At 42.9% G+C, this 16,210-nt stretch overlaps 1 protein-coding gene across 2 annotated transcripts in view; it reads left to right on the forward strand.

Moving 5' to 3' along the window:
* Positions 1-782: 782 nt before the first annotated feature.
* The window catches only part of znf704 (zinc finger protein 704), a 55,833-nt gene continuing 40,405 nt past the window's right edge, over positions 783-16,210 (forward strand). Inside the window, exons 1-2 of one of the 2 annotated variants that reach the window (XM_035183140.2) lie at positions 783-1,700; positions 7,110-7,294. In XM_035183140.2, the coding sequence (XP_035039031.1) occupies positions 1,440-1,700; positions 7,110-7,294 (446 nt within the window). In that variant the 5' untranslated portion in view covers positions 783-1,439. Of the gene's footprint in view, positions 1,701-7,106; positions 7,295-16,210 lie in introns of both variants that reach the window. The other variant, XM_035183139.2, reaches the window with a different exon arrangement.

Below are 16,210 nucleotides of genomic sequence, written 5' to 3' on the forward strand. Positions count from 1 at the left end.
CTTTGCCTAAATTATCTGATGGGGCTTGGATTTGGCTGCATAATGTGCAGGGTTGATCTTGGACCATATTTATCAATCAATCAATCAAAATTTAAGTTGTATAGCCCATATTGTTGAAATATAGAAAAATATGCAATTAAACTAATATATACAGTGTAAAGACAGGAAACATATGTGCACTGAGTGGATTGCACATGAACCGTTGCTATTGCACAGAGAGATGAATATAGCACAGTGAATATTGTACAGTAAAGAGAGTTGAAGTGTTAAAGTGCAGTCCATAATGGTGCATGTAGTTCTACTGGGAGCAGAGCTGGTTGTGCAGTCTCACTGCTGCAGGTTGCATGAACCTTCCATGCGATACAATACGTCTGATAAGAAATGAAAAACCCCCACATGAAATCCAATAAGCTGTTGTGTTTACATTCACACAATCACACCACTGCAGCGCCTCACTTTCACTTTAGAACCGGATCATGGTGAACTAGGAGTCTGATGACACCTGGAAGTGGGTTACACGCATAAAGCCTGAGTGTCTGGTTGAACTTTTCCTTTCCATGGCCTGAATTCTCCTCTTTCCCTCTCCTCCCTGCTGCCATACCCCCTCCCCGCTGGCTCCCTCTCCATCCTTGCGTCATTGTTTTGAATGGAGCATCCTCCCGGCTTGCGTTACCTTCAGTCGGAGGGGAAGGGGGAGCGGTGGGGGCTTGTGGAGGCGTGTGCTTCCCCGACCAATCGCGGGCCGCCGAGGCCGCCGGACCGCACATGTTTACAGGCAGCATTCCGCCGGTAGAGCCCCTGCTCGGTGGGAGCCTCACCCGGACTGGACGCCGCAGAAGCCGGAGCTGGAGTGCCCTGCACGGCCGCGGTTTATTGCGTTCCCAGCCCCTGGAGAGGGATCGTGACAGAACGGCTCGGGTCAAGGGAAATCACTCGACGCGTTTGTTTTGATTCTTCTACGTCCGGCTGGTTTTCCCGCACACAAGCCGCCATTTTGTCAAATCGTGTACAAATGTCACTTCGGCTCCCGGAGGTGTCAGGCGCTCCGTGTTTTGCCGCCGCCTCCTCGGCTCGGAGGGAGCAGTGGGGAAAACAAACAGGTCGGCCGGAGCAAGAGAGGTAACCGGCTGGATGTGGAGCTTCTCTAGCGGCGAATGAATCGTTTTCGCGGCGCAAGGCTTCGGTCCGGTGCTCACTCCCAGCTCCGCGGCGGTGTTCCGGTGCTTCTGAATGCGGCGCCGTTCGGAGTTGTCTCCCTTCCGAGCATGTTGCCGCTTTCTAACATTTTGTCAGGGCTGTCGGGGCGCGTAGTCTACCCGCTGCGGTTTTGTGTTTTTCGCGACGTTGTTTACCGGCTATAATTCGACGGTTAATGGTTCTGCACCCGCTCTGAATTCAGCGAGACGCTTGCCCCTTTTTTTTGTTTACTTCCCCTCGACATGCACACGAGGCGCTTGGTCAAGCGGTCGATCCTCGGCAGCCGCGTCTATGCGCCGAGTCCGACCGGGGACGGGGCTCCGGTGACAGGAGTGGTCCAGGCTGTCAAGCAGGAAAACAGGGACGTGTCGGCCGCGGGACTCCGGCGCAGCGTCTACACGGTGCTCATGCAGGACGGGAGCCTCAAGGAGTTCTCCGAGGAGGAGCTGGCGGCCGGGATCAACCACACCGCGGCCAAGGGGCCGCTCAGATCCAGCCTGAAGGTGGGTCAGTGCGCGGGCAGAGCTCCGGCCGGCAGGCAGCGCTTCGCTGTTTGTGTTGTGCGGTGTTTTGCAGCGTTTAACCGCTTCCTGCGCAGAGCGGATTTAACGGTGCCACCGCCGCCGCCGCTGCTGCTGCTGCTTCTGCTTCTGCGGCTGATGACAACAAATCTAACCGGCGGGGACAAACCCTGCATCGCCCAGAATAGCTGCAGCACCGATCCGGTTGCATATTGCATCAAATCGCGGGCTGTCATGACACTTGGCGACAATCAGAGAAATGGGACAAAGGGCTTGATGGGGCCTGCGCAATGTTTATGTGGGCTAGTGGGTGGGTAAGCCGAGGCAAACAAACACACTGGGACTGCAGCGGGTTTTTTTGGGATATGGAGAGATCTCGTTCCCCAGGCATTTTGCACATTGGCTAAATTTAAGATTTGTATTTGTATCACATTTGTCACATATCATTTTGTGCATCCCGCCCGGAGTTGCACATTTGCACTCAGGGGATATGTTTTGCACATTTTCATTCAAAGGTGATGCAAGCTTGCCACACACTGTTCCTCGTGTCGTGCACAACAAGGCCAGTGGTGTTTAACAAGGGTTAAAATAGCTGTTGAGGTGTTTTTTCTCCTGGCACCACAGGCAGAATATAAAGTTTCAATCATGTCCAAATTAATAGTCTGATGTGGGCCTAATTAGCACTGGACAAACTGTCTTCATATCCACCTTGTGCATGGCCTCAGATAACGACTATGTGAGGACAAGAGGTCAATCCAGCCCTTGGATGAAAACACAATTTCTGGCACTGTGTGTGTGTGTGTGTGTGTGTCCTTTTTATAGTGTGGGAGTGACTGAGGAATGCCTGAGACTGAAAAAAGTGGCTTGTTTACAGTCTTTGATTTATTTTGATTGGTGTGGTTTGCTCCTCCTTGCATTTGTGTGTTTGTGTGCATGTGTGTGTGTTGTGCTTTGATATATTTCTGATGAAGTAACTTAACAGGGCTGTAATTGCCGTAGTCTTATTTTCATAACCAAAAGGGGAAATGTTTGGCCGCTGTTTGTTGCCACTCGTGCAGAACTGCTCACATTTCCTTTTATGCAAATGTGAGTGAGATCAGTGTGAATTCGCAGATACAGCAGCAGCACCCAAACTCCACCCCATTGCCTGGAAAGCTTGTAAATCTTAAATATAGTTGTAAACTGTTATTTAAAACTTTTTTACGCAGACAGGCCAAATCTCAACCAGGAGGAATGCAGCGGCTCTGCGTGGAGATTTGTCAGAGCTTTGTGTGATGGGGAATGCAGAGTAAACTTTGCCTCTCTTGTTTTTCATTTGCACATCTATGCAGCAGTGCCCTCACAAAAGCTGTTGCACAGTATTGTTGCAGTCTGCGGTGCAGGCTGGAGTGGTGCAGCTGAGGCTGAGAGCGCAGTCCTGTCAGCACAATGGTCAAGTCTCTTTCAGCACGACTCAATTCCCGCTGAGGACGAAAACAAGCCATAAAATGAGGAGGAGGGGTCTGTTGTGTGTGTGCGTGCGTGCGTGTGTGGATTCACATGTGCATTGCACAGTGTGTTGCTGGAGTGTGTGATATCTTGGATGTGCCTTCTCCCACATGCACATTTGTACGTTTTAATGAGTGAGAGCTGACTACTTAAATCTTTGGAGTGGAGGGGGTTGTTTGTGAGGGCATACTGCCCCATTTGAGTTGCAGCTGCCCGGCCAACAAAGCCGGCACCCCCAGGTTGGCAAGGGGTGGCGTGCTCCTGAGAAGCTGGATGCTTGGCTCATTGCCTGGTATGGCTAACGAATGCCTCCCATTTTGGGGTGGAGAGAGAGGGGGGGTCGCCACGATGCCACTTGTTGACTTGTTGATTTGTGTGCTTTGAGCAGCGTTGCACAGATTTCTCACTGGTAACAAAGAGCCATTACTCGTTTTGTTTTGCTGGGGCTTTTGTTGTTGTCGTATGTTGATGGTGGGAGTCCATGAAGCAAGCTTGTTGACAGGAGCTGTGTGACTCTTTGTTCTGAAGTGTTGGTCCCAGGCAGGGGCCGGCCGTCCTCATTGGTCCACTGAGCAGCATCAGCATGAAGCGCGGTGAACACAGGGTCAAGTCTGAGTGCTGCTGGCCCTGCATTGATATGAGTAATTTTCTATGTCGCATGTGTCTGTCTCCGGCATGTGTTAGGTGTGTTATAAAAATATCATCACAAGTTTGACACACTCAAAATTTGAATCCCCTTTTCTCATTGCATATGTGTCAAAGAGTAATTCTCTTCTGCAGAATTACTTCCGCTATTACAACAGGAAGAGAAAAGGTTCCGGCTGAACGATTTGGGGGAAAATAATGAATTGTGATACAGGATTGCTTTTACAATTTTAATCATAATCATTTCCTGATGGTAACCTCCAGGCCTGTGCACAGGTTTGAATGAGAAATGTTTGTAGTAAGCATAATCCCAAATTTATCTTATTTTATTTTGATAAGATATTACTATTCTGCTTGTTGTTGATGTCCGTCAAAGTTTTTTTAGTTCAAAAATGTAAATGAGCTATTTTCTGTAAACATCTCGACCAATTGAGCTCACATTTATTAAGATATTACATCAACACCAAACATGAGATAACTCCGTGTTATTGAAATATGGCGACATGAGTTTCAGTCAGTTTGGGTAATTCAAGGAATCACTGTTATTTAGATATTTATTTACTCTCTCACAATTTGAAAGTGGCACTCAGTTTGCATTTTTTATTTTAAATCGAATCACATTTTATTCTGGAAAATGTTATGTTACCCCGTGTTGATGCAGTGTTTACAAATCAACTTATCCAAGACTGCAGTTTAAGCCCTTATTCCGTGTTTTATGTGTTTTCCTGCAGTTTATGTATCCGAGTGATTTAAAAAAAGTTACCATCTTATTGAAGATTGCAGTTTGAGTCATGAATATCTCCAATCGGGATCACATCCATTCGACGCTCCAATAAAAATCCACCCAGCTCCATTCGAGCTGAAAGGTGAAGTCTGTTGGGATTTTATGACATCGGGCCCATGGAATTCAATCTGTGGTCCGTGCCAGCTTTGCTTTATTGTGACCTTTGACCCACAAAGGTACGAGAATCTTTACGCTTGACAAACTACTGCCCAAAGCAAGTAGATTATGAGTTTTCTGTGTTTGTGAGTGGGGGAGAGAAGGAAAATGAGCGATAAAGAGGGAGGGAGGGGGGTATCAGACACTCTGGATATTTGTACTGTTCATGAGTGCACACACCACACACACACACACACACACACACACACACACACACACACACACACACACATTTACACCGGCTTTGATGCATGCAACTCACATTTCACAACTGATTCGGTATGCTTCACAATTTCCTGGCTGCGTGAAATGCCATCATTCATAAGGCCGGTGAAAGGAAGGAATTGCCGTTGGTTTTATCAGAGGAGTACACACCTAATCTTCCCAGAGCTGGTGCAATCCATCTTGTTATTTTACTCAAGTCTGTGTTTTCACAGAGCGTTTTTGCGCACCACTGAGCGTCCGTGCCTCTATCATGAGCGATACTCAATACCAATTTCTTGTGTTTTTTTACCTCATTAATCTAAGTGAATTGTTCTCTGTGTGTGTGTAAGTTATTGACTCTGGTGCCGTTGCCTTTTCCACAGTCAAGCCTAATCATGTTACAGCGCTTTGAGATAATGATCTATATCACACACAGAGAAACACCCACCAGCCTGCATGTCATACTTGTGTCATACAACGCTCCGTTGGCATGGGCAGCGGTGTGTGTCACTCTGCCTTGTGTTTTGGCTTTTTCTCAGTGTGTTTCTAAAGAGCCTGATGGCTTTAGTTACCTACAGAGGGGTGTGTGTGTGTGTGTGTGTGTGTGTGTGTGTGTGTGTGTGTGTGTGTGTGTGTGTGTGTGTGTGTGTGTGTGTGTGTGTGTGTGTGTGTGTGTGTGTGTGTGTGTGTGTGTGTGTGTGTGTGTGTGTGTGTGTGTGTGTGTGTGCAGGTACACACAGGTATTCATGTGTACCATCTTTTCTGTTGTGTAAGAGATGAAGTTGGGCTGCTTTTTTTTTACATTGCTAGGGGTAGGCGTTTTCAGAGCATTGTGGTGGGAAAAAGGATTTTCTTTTGTGATTTTGTGTCAGTGAATAGTTTACGTTGGTAAGGGTGTGTGGTGCAAGAATATGTTTTCCTGTTTAATACAGTCTCGCTGTATGGAGAGTCTTTATTTGTGTGATTTTCAGGACAGCAGAGACATCTGTGTTTTCTGGATCAATTGTGTCACCAGAGAATTTATATGAACGGCTCAAACAATTGAACTTGAGCTGTTTTCCGACATGAAAATTGGTGCAGACATTTTCCAAACTTTGCCTTCCACAAATGTGTGGAAATGATTATTTATTATTATTTTATTCGCCAAAACCTGTCACAACTGTTATTGTGTATTGCGCAACTTTTTCATCCAGAAATAGTTGTATTCCCTGTTGTTTCCAGTTTTGTGTCTGTTTGGGTCCCTGCGGTGTTCTCACATGGGCTCACTCTGACATTTACCGGACATTTTACGAGGCGATGGGCAGGTTACCAATCGCAAGCTTTTCTGGCCTGTACAGTCAGTAAAAGTTTCACCTACTCTTCAGTTCAAGCAAACAAATCCCTGCTCTTACTTTTCTCCATCGCTATTTCTCGTTCATTGTATTTTCTGCAATAAGCAACCAACTGCAGAGTAGACAACGTGCTTCTGTTTACACTGGCATCTGCATGACCAGTGAACAGGAATGGTCACGGGATATACGCTTTTCAGGTTTGTTTGTATGAATGGAGATAATTACTGATGTGGGACAAAAATTCTCATTTGGATGGAGATCATGTTTGTTCTAAAACATGAGTCTAGCGAAGCCTCAGTTTACTGTATTTTTTAAACTTCCATTAAGAAACTACATTACAGATGCACAGCTTTGTGTTAAGTATTGTTTTGTTTTTATGGTTATCAGCTTAAAAAACAAAATCTCTACAGGAACTAAGAAAAATAAACTTTTTTAGAACTAACCATTGTGCATTTTTGAATCCATCGGCTTTCGAAGCTGCGAGAGGCTAGTTTTATTTTTCTGAAACCATATTGGAACATTTACTCCTTCATTTGAAATTTAAACATAAAAATATTAAATTTGGGTGATAAGATTTGATGGCCGGAGCCCAGACTCTGACTTTCTAACTGATGCTGTGTTGAAAAACTTTTTCTGTTATTGTTTCCTAGAACTTTCCTAGCACTATATTTTAATAGGCAGTGTACTGCTCAACTTTCCATCAGTGTTTATGGCTCATTATTATTATGTATGTGTTCCTCTCACCAAGCATTTCCTTATCCTTTTTGTATCTCTCTCCAGCAGAGCTCCAGCAATGGAGCTCCAGAGGGCCACAGGATGAACGGCGGCTCCCTCAGCCCAGAGGCGGTGGAGGAGCATCGGTTGGCTGACAGCAAGCGCGTTGGCCGGGACCCCGACACCCGATCAGTGTCCCTGCTAGAGCAGAAACGCAAAGTGGTCTCGTGCAGCATTGATGTGCCTCACGCAAGGTAAGGCAGCGTATGCATGTGTGGTAAAGAGTCACTGACTGTGTGAGGCAGCAGCTCATGCCCAACAGCATTTGTGTTACATACAAAAACAAAAGCGATAGCTGTTCTTCCACAAAAACGTCAAGCATATTTATGTGTTTCTTGGCTTTAAGGCAACAGTAATTGTCTATTTTATCTTTGCTATGGAGCAGGAAACGCATACAAGAGGGTAACTGATGCAATTTACTATATTAATTGACTCTCATGGCCCTGAGTCCTTGTTGCACCACTTCTACAAATTTGGAAACCACCAGAGGCATGTCATTTAAACATAATTGCTCTAGAAAGTTATGGGATTCATCCAAAAGTGACATTTTGCAAACAATCCCTCAATATTCAAGACATGGATACACTATTACACCAACTGCACTTCGGCATGGGATTAAAAATTAATTGATGGCAGATGATAAAATCAGTCTATGTGTAATGGAGTAAAAGTGGATTCCAGTCAAATTACATTGTATCCAGTCGGCAGCTTAAAAAATGGCTTCAAGGATGTCAGCCAACATAAAGTCACTCATCTTTATGAGATGAAACATCAATGTCATTAACCTGCAATGAACTCTGCATGTATGAACTGAAGCCAAACTTCCTCGAGGACAGGAATCAGTTCCTCACTGACAAAGAACTGGGACACACATACTAACCCTAACCCATACTTACACGCAGCTACATACGTATGAAAACAGACACACCCGCATGCACATAGACAAAAATACACACACACACACACACACACACACACACACACACACACACACACACACACACACACACACACACACACGTTTGTACTTCTGTCTTAGTGAGGACACTCATTGACATATACATTCCCTAGCCCCTTAACTTAACTTAACCATCCAAACTAAATGCCTAACCCCAACCTAAGTCTAACCCTAACCCTAAAACTAAATCTTAACTCTGAAACAGCCCCTTTAAAAAAGTGAGTCAAAATGTCCTCACTCTGTAGCGTCTACGCTTAAAATGGTCCTCAGAAATATATAACTACAGGAACACACAGACACACACTTTACGTACATGTACAAATAGACAAATATTATTTTAAGAAAGTCAACACAGTCACAAACTGAAGCTTGTCTGCAACACGTCAATTACACTGTAATAGGCAGCGGTGAAGAGCAGTTTAATAAAGAAACAACATTCGTTTACTTTTAAATGCGAACAGTAATGGGTCTTAAAGCACTGCACTGTTATCGAACATCACTCCCCATTACTGATGGATAAATCCAATCAATGGCAACTTGCTGAAAAGTACAGTAAAAGTTGCCCGATCGAGCAGCTTTATCACTGCATCCTGAGCCGTGCTGTAAACATAAAAGTTATTTGCTGATGAAATATAGATTAGTTTCTCTCTTGTCGTCCATTAAGAAGTAAAAAACTCCATTGAAATTGAATCTATCTCATGGATTAGACAGAAGTTTTACAATTGCCCTACTATAATTACCTCCTTGCATAGGGAATGCAATCACATTGATATTTATATGGTTATTGTGGAATAGCTTATTGATTGTCTCACTGGCCTTGCACAAGTTCAGCTTGTTGCCTCGGCTCAGGCACGACCACTTGTCTCAAATGCCTTTTATAAATTAGAATTTACATTCATTATTAAAAGCTTCACATGTTTTCAATTATTGTTATAACCACACAAAATGTGTCAGGATGTGTCTGTCGCCAAAATCCCAATACTACGGTTTTATCTGTCCTCCCATAAGTAGAAAAACTAAAAATAGAAGTTTAATTTACTATTTCTAAGAAGCTACTGGTATTTTCCGGTTTGGTATTTAAAGTTTTATTGGTTGTTACTGCATGGGTGTAACTCTACCTCAGTAATTTTGTTGTCTACTGCCAGGTAAGTGAAGAAAACCCTTTGCACACCCTGTGTGTGTGTGTGTGTGTGTGTGTGTGTGTGTGTGTGTGTGTGTGTGTGTGTGTGTGTGTGTGTGTGTGTGTGTGTGTGTGTGTGTGTGTGTGTGTGTGTGTGTGTGTGTGTGTGTGTGTGTGTGTGTGTGTGTGTGTGTGTGTGTGTGTGTGTGGTGCTGTGTGCGTGCATGCTGCTACATGTAAAGCTACATATTTGAACAAGAGAACACGTCTGAACACGTTTTTCGCAGATTCAATTGTTTAATTTCTAACAGCTAGAATTAACATAGTTTCTTGTTTTTTGAGTTTCGAACTGAATTCTGACCTCATCTTATAAAACTCCTGAAAACATCCACCGTTACGCATCATTGTTTACCTAGAGACCGTGTAAGAGAGCAAGTGTGTGTGTGTGTTTGTAAAGAATGTATGGACACACTGTATTTACTGGTCTGCACATGCACACACATAAACAGTAAAACAAGCAGAACCAGAAACCTACTTTGAGTAAATATACATTTCAGAGACAGACTTTTCATCATCCACGAGGTGCTTCAGTATTGCTTTTTAAAACTGCGGTTTAAATTTGCTCTAGCATTTTGTAGGTCAAGAGTCAGACTCACTCCATTCATGAGGTTGTCGTGGTCTCCTGCTTTATGTCCATTGGCTGCTTTCTTCTGCCTAAAAGACGAGTGGAGAGATTAGAGAAGACAGAACACAGAAAGATAAGGTGAATGTTTCTTGTTTTGCAAGTGTTCTGTCAAACTGTGTGTTTTGTTGCTTGTGCTCTGTGTAATCAAATGTTAGTTTTTTTTATTAAAACTATTCTCATTTAAGTTTTTGCCCTTCTTTAACAAAAGGAGAAGGGTATGACCTGCAACAAATGTCCCTTGGTTGGAATCTATCCTTTGATTTAGGAGTTACTGTGCGTGGTTTACGCCTAAGCCATAAGGCAGGCAGACGCCCATCCATTATAGAGATGCCACAATACTTTGGTTGGTGCCAAAATTCTCATGGTACTTGTTTTCGTAGATGTCATAGATACCAGAGATGATTCCTTCTGGACTGCTAATGGCAGCAGTATAAGCTGCCACGTGTTCTGATGTCAAGCTTGAAGAGAGATAGAATAAGACTGTAATCAATAACAGAAACACATGGGATCGCAGCAGCATGTGCGGGTTTAGCAACAGGTTTTATCTGCGACTAAAAACTTGCCAAGACTGGCGTATGGAGAAATGATGCTTGTGAAGCGGATCATCAGGGACAAATTATAGATAAGCAAAAGCCTTTATGAAAATAGTACCACAGAGCATTTTAAATACAAGGAGGAAACTATTCAAAATCATCTAAGCACCTCAAACGCAAGCATTTGGATTTAAACCCTGGTCTTACACATTTCCTACTTTGAAATATCTTTATAGTTAAAGTCCATTCAGTTCACCCCTTCTTTATGTCACATGAGTTTTTTTTTTTAATGTTTTTAATAAAAATCCCAATTTTTTGTCAATGGCAAAGACTTGACATCTACTTACTTTGTGTATAGCACTTCAAAGTTTGGTCCTCAAAATCCAAAGATCTATTGTGCTTGTCAAGTGCTACGTCAAACTCTCTGCAGCACCGGACTTCAGAAAAAAAAAAATCTATTTCAGCCCAATTTCTAAATCGCGCTTGCACAATCAAGATCATGGAAAGTTCATTCTTGCCACAGTTCAGGAGCATGAAAGAAGCCAAGCTCTTTTTTCAGATATCCCTACAGTGACCTCTTCAGCGCACAGCCCCAATATTGCCTCAAGATTAAGATCCATGGCTCTTATCCTCTGCACACCTGCGACCGATTTTCAGCCCGGCTCCGGCACCAGAGAAGAAATGGTGTCACCCCCCCAACCACATAGTAACGTTTATCTTTAATGGCGACAAGGGGGAGGGAAGGAGGGAGGAAGGAAGGATGCTTGAAGGGATGGTGAAAAAGGGGACAGGGGAGTAACCTGGAGTGAAGGAAATGTAGAGGAGGGCAGGAGGGTAAAGGAGATGGAGAGAGCATTTCTAAGAGTGTAGATAACAGCTAAAGAGAGAGGAGTGAGAGAGAATGCCTGAGGATTTTTTTTCCGATAACTCTCCAGAGAAGTCTGACCTTGAGGTTGTTAATTGCACTCTTGAAAAGTTCCCTCTCTGCAGGTGATTTACCAGGAAAATGTCTGACTGTTTGATGGCTCTCCGGCTCCCTTGTAACCCAGATACAATAGGTTTCTCACCTCACTGGGAGACGCTGATGTTCCCCAATGCCTCTGCAATCATTTGGAAAATAGAGGAAAAATGACAGTGTGCCGTATAGATGTTAGACCTCGGGGGTTTTGTGTAGCTACATGTCATGGGTCTGTCAGCCGGCCCACCTCCCATTACTTTATTGAGTAGCTTTTCTCATCGTATTTGTTTACAGCACATTTGCTACTCCCGCATTTCCTCAGATCTTGCGCCAAAAATCAATAGGTGTCATTCGATGATTGACCTATTTTCTGCATTGCCCCAACTCCCAAATGGTTCCCTTTATGAAAAGTTGCTTAAATGTGCTGTCGCTAAAGATTCAGAGGCAGGAATTGCTCGCTGTGGCAGATTTTCCAGATTTGTTGATACCATACTTATAGTCTGATTCGGTCTTTACTTAATGCTCAGACATCTCTACACACTGTCGGGCTGCTGGGTCCGCTCCTTCTTCCGAGGGCTTATGTTTTTTTTTCTATGCAGGAAACAGTCAATTGTAAGAAGAGCTTGCGGGGGCAGACCAGTGGAAACGAATGGTTTGGCTTTTGACAAATAGTGTTCTGGAGACTAATTGCTAACAGGGGAAGTGAAGTATAATCTTAGTTGAAGGGGAAATCAGGAGAATGCTCTGCTTATTATTGCAAAACCCCAAAAGAACAGGTCTGGGGGTTTAAACCCTTTTCTCCTCTGACCGCCATCAGTTATCCCTCCCTTTGTAGTGTTCAGCAAGTTTACTCACGTTTCTGGAAATAACAGGATCCACTGCTGGCCCTCAATGATGTTGTAAATTTTATTTTCTCTCCTTATAACTTCCAGCCCAACACAGTGACCCCATTTAATTAGATTTATGACAACTGATCTCCATTTCTTGTAAGATAAAACTAGGAGGCTGGTGGAGTGAGTGGGTTATTTGTGCATTTTGTTGATCAAAAGTAATGTCTTTGTTACATTGCTGAGCAAATCATGTGTTCCACACTGAGCCTGGAGCATCAGCCAACTCCGACAGGACTAAAGACTTCCCATCCTGAGAAGAAAAAAAAAAAAAGCCCAAAGGGATCGCTATTGTTGTTTGTCTTTTGATAAAGTGGCATGGCTCTGTAAACGGCCTCTTTACTCTCTGCTCGTGGTTTTGTTTCTTTATTTTCAGTCTTACCTTCTTGAAACACTGTCACTGCTCGTACTCCTTTTGCACAACATGTTTATGTGTGTGGTGAAAGAGGGTGTTTGCGTTTCGAAACAAGAGAAAGGAGGGGAGGACTGAGTGTGCGCACGAGAGCAGTGTTGGTTCTCCAATGAGTGAGTGACAGAGTGCGAGCGAGAAAGTATTTGCCAAAGAAAACAGTTTCCCTGGTTTAGATGCCAGTGGAGTTCAGAAACCATGTGATTACCATCTGAAAAGACAGCCCTCATAATCTCTCTTGTCCTCTCGCTCTCCTTTCAGTTCAGGGCCTCGCTCTCCCATACTCCATGTACTTGTTATCTGATTGAACACTTGAGGTTTCCCGCAACGATTTACTTGACCAACCAAGTGTGTTGAGTTAAGTATTCTGTTAAACTTTATCAGACAGGCCGAACTACACACAGCTAAAAATACCAAACAGAAATCTGCTTGTATTTATATAAAAAGCTCATTGACCAACAGAGGGTTCTTGCTTTTGAGTTTTGATAATAGCTCCCAAAATGTCTAACATTATGGGAGTTGTCATCACGACAACTTCAGCAAGCAGTGTTTTCTGAAGGACACCGATTTTGCTGTAAACACATGGAAATACAACATTTGGTTGCAGTGTCTGCGGGTAAGATTGTCTTTGTATTAATGGGTCCTTATAAAACTGTCATTTGTGGTATAGTGTGAAAAACCCAAATAATCACCAGATACTGTAGATGTATTGAAATAATTCTACAAAACGCTTCCTAGAGTAGTAGATTAATTCAGCAATAGAAATTTAAAAGGACATATCTTTGATTTCAGAAATAACAATTAATTTATAATTGTAGCCAGCATGGGCTCATCAAAACCATTATTTTTTTTCATGGTTCAGTTGCTGTGATATTTTTAGTCTTGGCTTTATAAAATCCTGTTGGGACCAACCCAAGGTCCCTAGTCCTGCTCACATGGGGGTTAAAAGCTCTGTGATTATATCTTGGTACCAGGTGCATTCATGTTTTGAAAGGGATCAGCCAAATCTTTAAATCAATTCTGAGAGTATCAGCTAACCAGTGCAAATAGTAGATATGATCTAATCTGTGTCAGGATTACACGTAAACTATCATGTGCACCCGTTGTAATATCAGATTGATTCTGTAACCTCCTACTTTCCATCTTTAGTGTCTCTGCGTAATATAACTTTGCTTAATAGGAAAAAATGAGATGTGAGACTTTGGAAAAGCATAAACGCACAGGAGGTGTGAAACCAGTTGAGACAAAAGCACCTTGTGTGCCTTAGGTTATCACTGAGATTTTCTAGCATGAGTGATTTTCTTGAAGGAACACATCTTATTAAACAATGGCCTACATGGATTACTAAATATCATATCAGTGTTTATTGGATCGTTTTATCTCTACAAGCAAGAACCAATGACAAGTGCCTTGTAGAAATAGACTGACAGGATCACCGGAGTTTTCTTTGTTCAAGGCTTGAAAACCACCTCAGTGGTTCACTCAGCATTAGATTGCATATAGACTAATCAAAGGCAAAGCTCTCCCTCTTGTCACTCTGTCAAAACCATTGGCAGACTAGCGAGAGCCACATTGAGTTGGTCTCCACTGGCTCGCTGGACAGGTTTCTGGCTCCTGAGAAAATTACCACCTGTGATGCCGCGGGAGTGAAATTATGAGTTTAAATTTATATGCAAATTGGCTCTTTTATTAAGAGTGCTGAATATCAGTGAGTGTGAGTGGAGGAGTGGTTAATCACGGATTAGTAGATGGGTAGCCTAATTCACTGTGATCTTTTGCCAAAGCACTGGGCCATGGCAAACATGTGTAGGCAATGTGTGTGTTGTTGTGATCTCAGTCCAGGATTTACATTCACTTGAACAGTGAAAGACTTCAGAGCTACTTGCACAAGTAGCTCTAAGTTCATTGACGTACATCTGACATGCTAATTACAACATCAGTTGTCAAGTGGTTGTCAAGCTAACCCCTAACCCTTTGAAAGAAAATAGTTACATTTTTACCGTTGTTCACTATCTGCAGTTTCAATGAAATTCTTGAAGTCCTATGCTCACTTTGATGCTATTAGTGAAAATAATGCATCATGTGTAACATCCATTTTGAAGCCATCAGCAAAAATCTATTTGCATTTATTAATGTCGTAAATAAACATAACAGAGTTTCTTCTGAGTTTGAACACCCTTTATGGCTGTCAAGGGAGCGACTAAATGCGCTGGCCTGATCCAATCGAAGGTGTCCCAGAAAAAGTCACTAATATGCTAATTTGTCCAACATCGTAGTTATTTTATCTGCAAGGTAGAATTGTGTTCAATCATTTCCTGCCTACTATCCATAATACATAGTGCAGGGCCTCAAATCCAGTGTTTATGTGACAGAAGGCTCTGTGGCTTCAGAATAATCCATAGTCCCCAGCTTTAATGGACTGATGGCCCAGAGTGCTGTAGAAGAGAGAAAGGGTCTAATTGATTCTATTGACAAATGTGCATTATGGTTATCTAAGGTATATATGGGGTGGTACTAATTGACAGATGTGTCAAGTGTCCAAACAGAAGCCCTAATTAGCAGGTAAAATTGGTGAACCTTCATTATCTGGGCAGTTCAGTATGCTTACTCTGTTAATGTCAGTTCCTAACTAAAAAAAGCACAACAATGATACATTTTCAAATCAAGTTGAAGTCCTCCAGGATCTCCTTATTTCCTGGATCATTAGCAGGGATGAGTGTTTGGCCTATGGCTTTGACCTTGAGGTCAAACCGCAGTCTTCCCAGTGGAATAGGCCACATTAAAAAGCATGTTAGGTTGGGGGTATGCTCATTGTTTTCTTCAACATTCACTGGGTTATGCATTGTGAATTCCCCATGGTCAGACTATCAACATCAAGCACTTCTGTATGGTTCCAGGGTGTCTCGGTGATGACATTTGGCTCAAATGAGGAACTGTGGCACTTCATAATAACAATGTACCTACTACTAGTGTTTAAGAATTTGCACAAGGTTTTTGGCCACTCCAAGAAAATTGTCGATTGGCACCCTGTGTGACTTATTCATCCCCCAAATGAAAATCAAACTGAAGAGTCGCAATTTCGACAGTGGAGGGGATTGTAGCGGCGACATGCTTACAGAGCAGGACTTCCAGGGAGCATTTCAAGTGTTGTAGGAGTGCTGTCTAGTGTATTGCTGCAAAAAGTGGATACTTTGAAGGGGAGGGCGGCCGAATTTAAAGCAGGTACATTCTTTCCTTTCATGGGTGCAGTCTCAAACTTTTCTATCGCACGTCAAAACCTAATGTTGTCAAGTCTTTTAACTTGTTATTTCATAAACCAGCATCATACTAACCGTATTTGTTTCAAGCAAGTAAAAAGCAGTTTTTGGTATCCATTACCTAAAGGTGTATCTTTTTTCTTGCACAATAAATGTTAACAATAACAAAGAAAACAAAACTACATCTGAAAAATAATGAGTAAGAAATGAACAGTCAAGGGATTACGAGTTCAATTATTGTGCACCCCCTCATATTATTTGTATTAATAATACTGTACTGACCAAGGCAAAGTTTTGGTTTGA

The sequence above is a fragment of the Hippoglossus stenolepis genome, chromosome 17 (genome assembly GCF_022539355.2).
Source record: "Hippoglossus stenolepis isolate QCI-W04-F060 chromosome 17, HSTE1.2, whole genome shotgun sequence".
In the NCBI taxonomy this organism is placed as follows: domain Eukaryota; kingdom Metazoa; phylum Chordata; class Actinopteri; order Pleuronectiformes; family Pleuronectidae; genus Hippoglossus; species Hippoglossus stenolepis.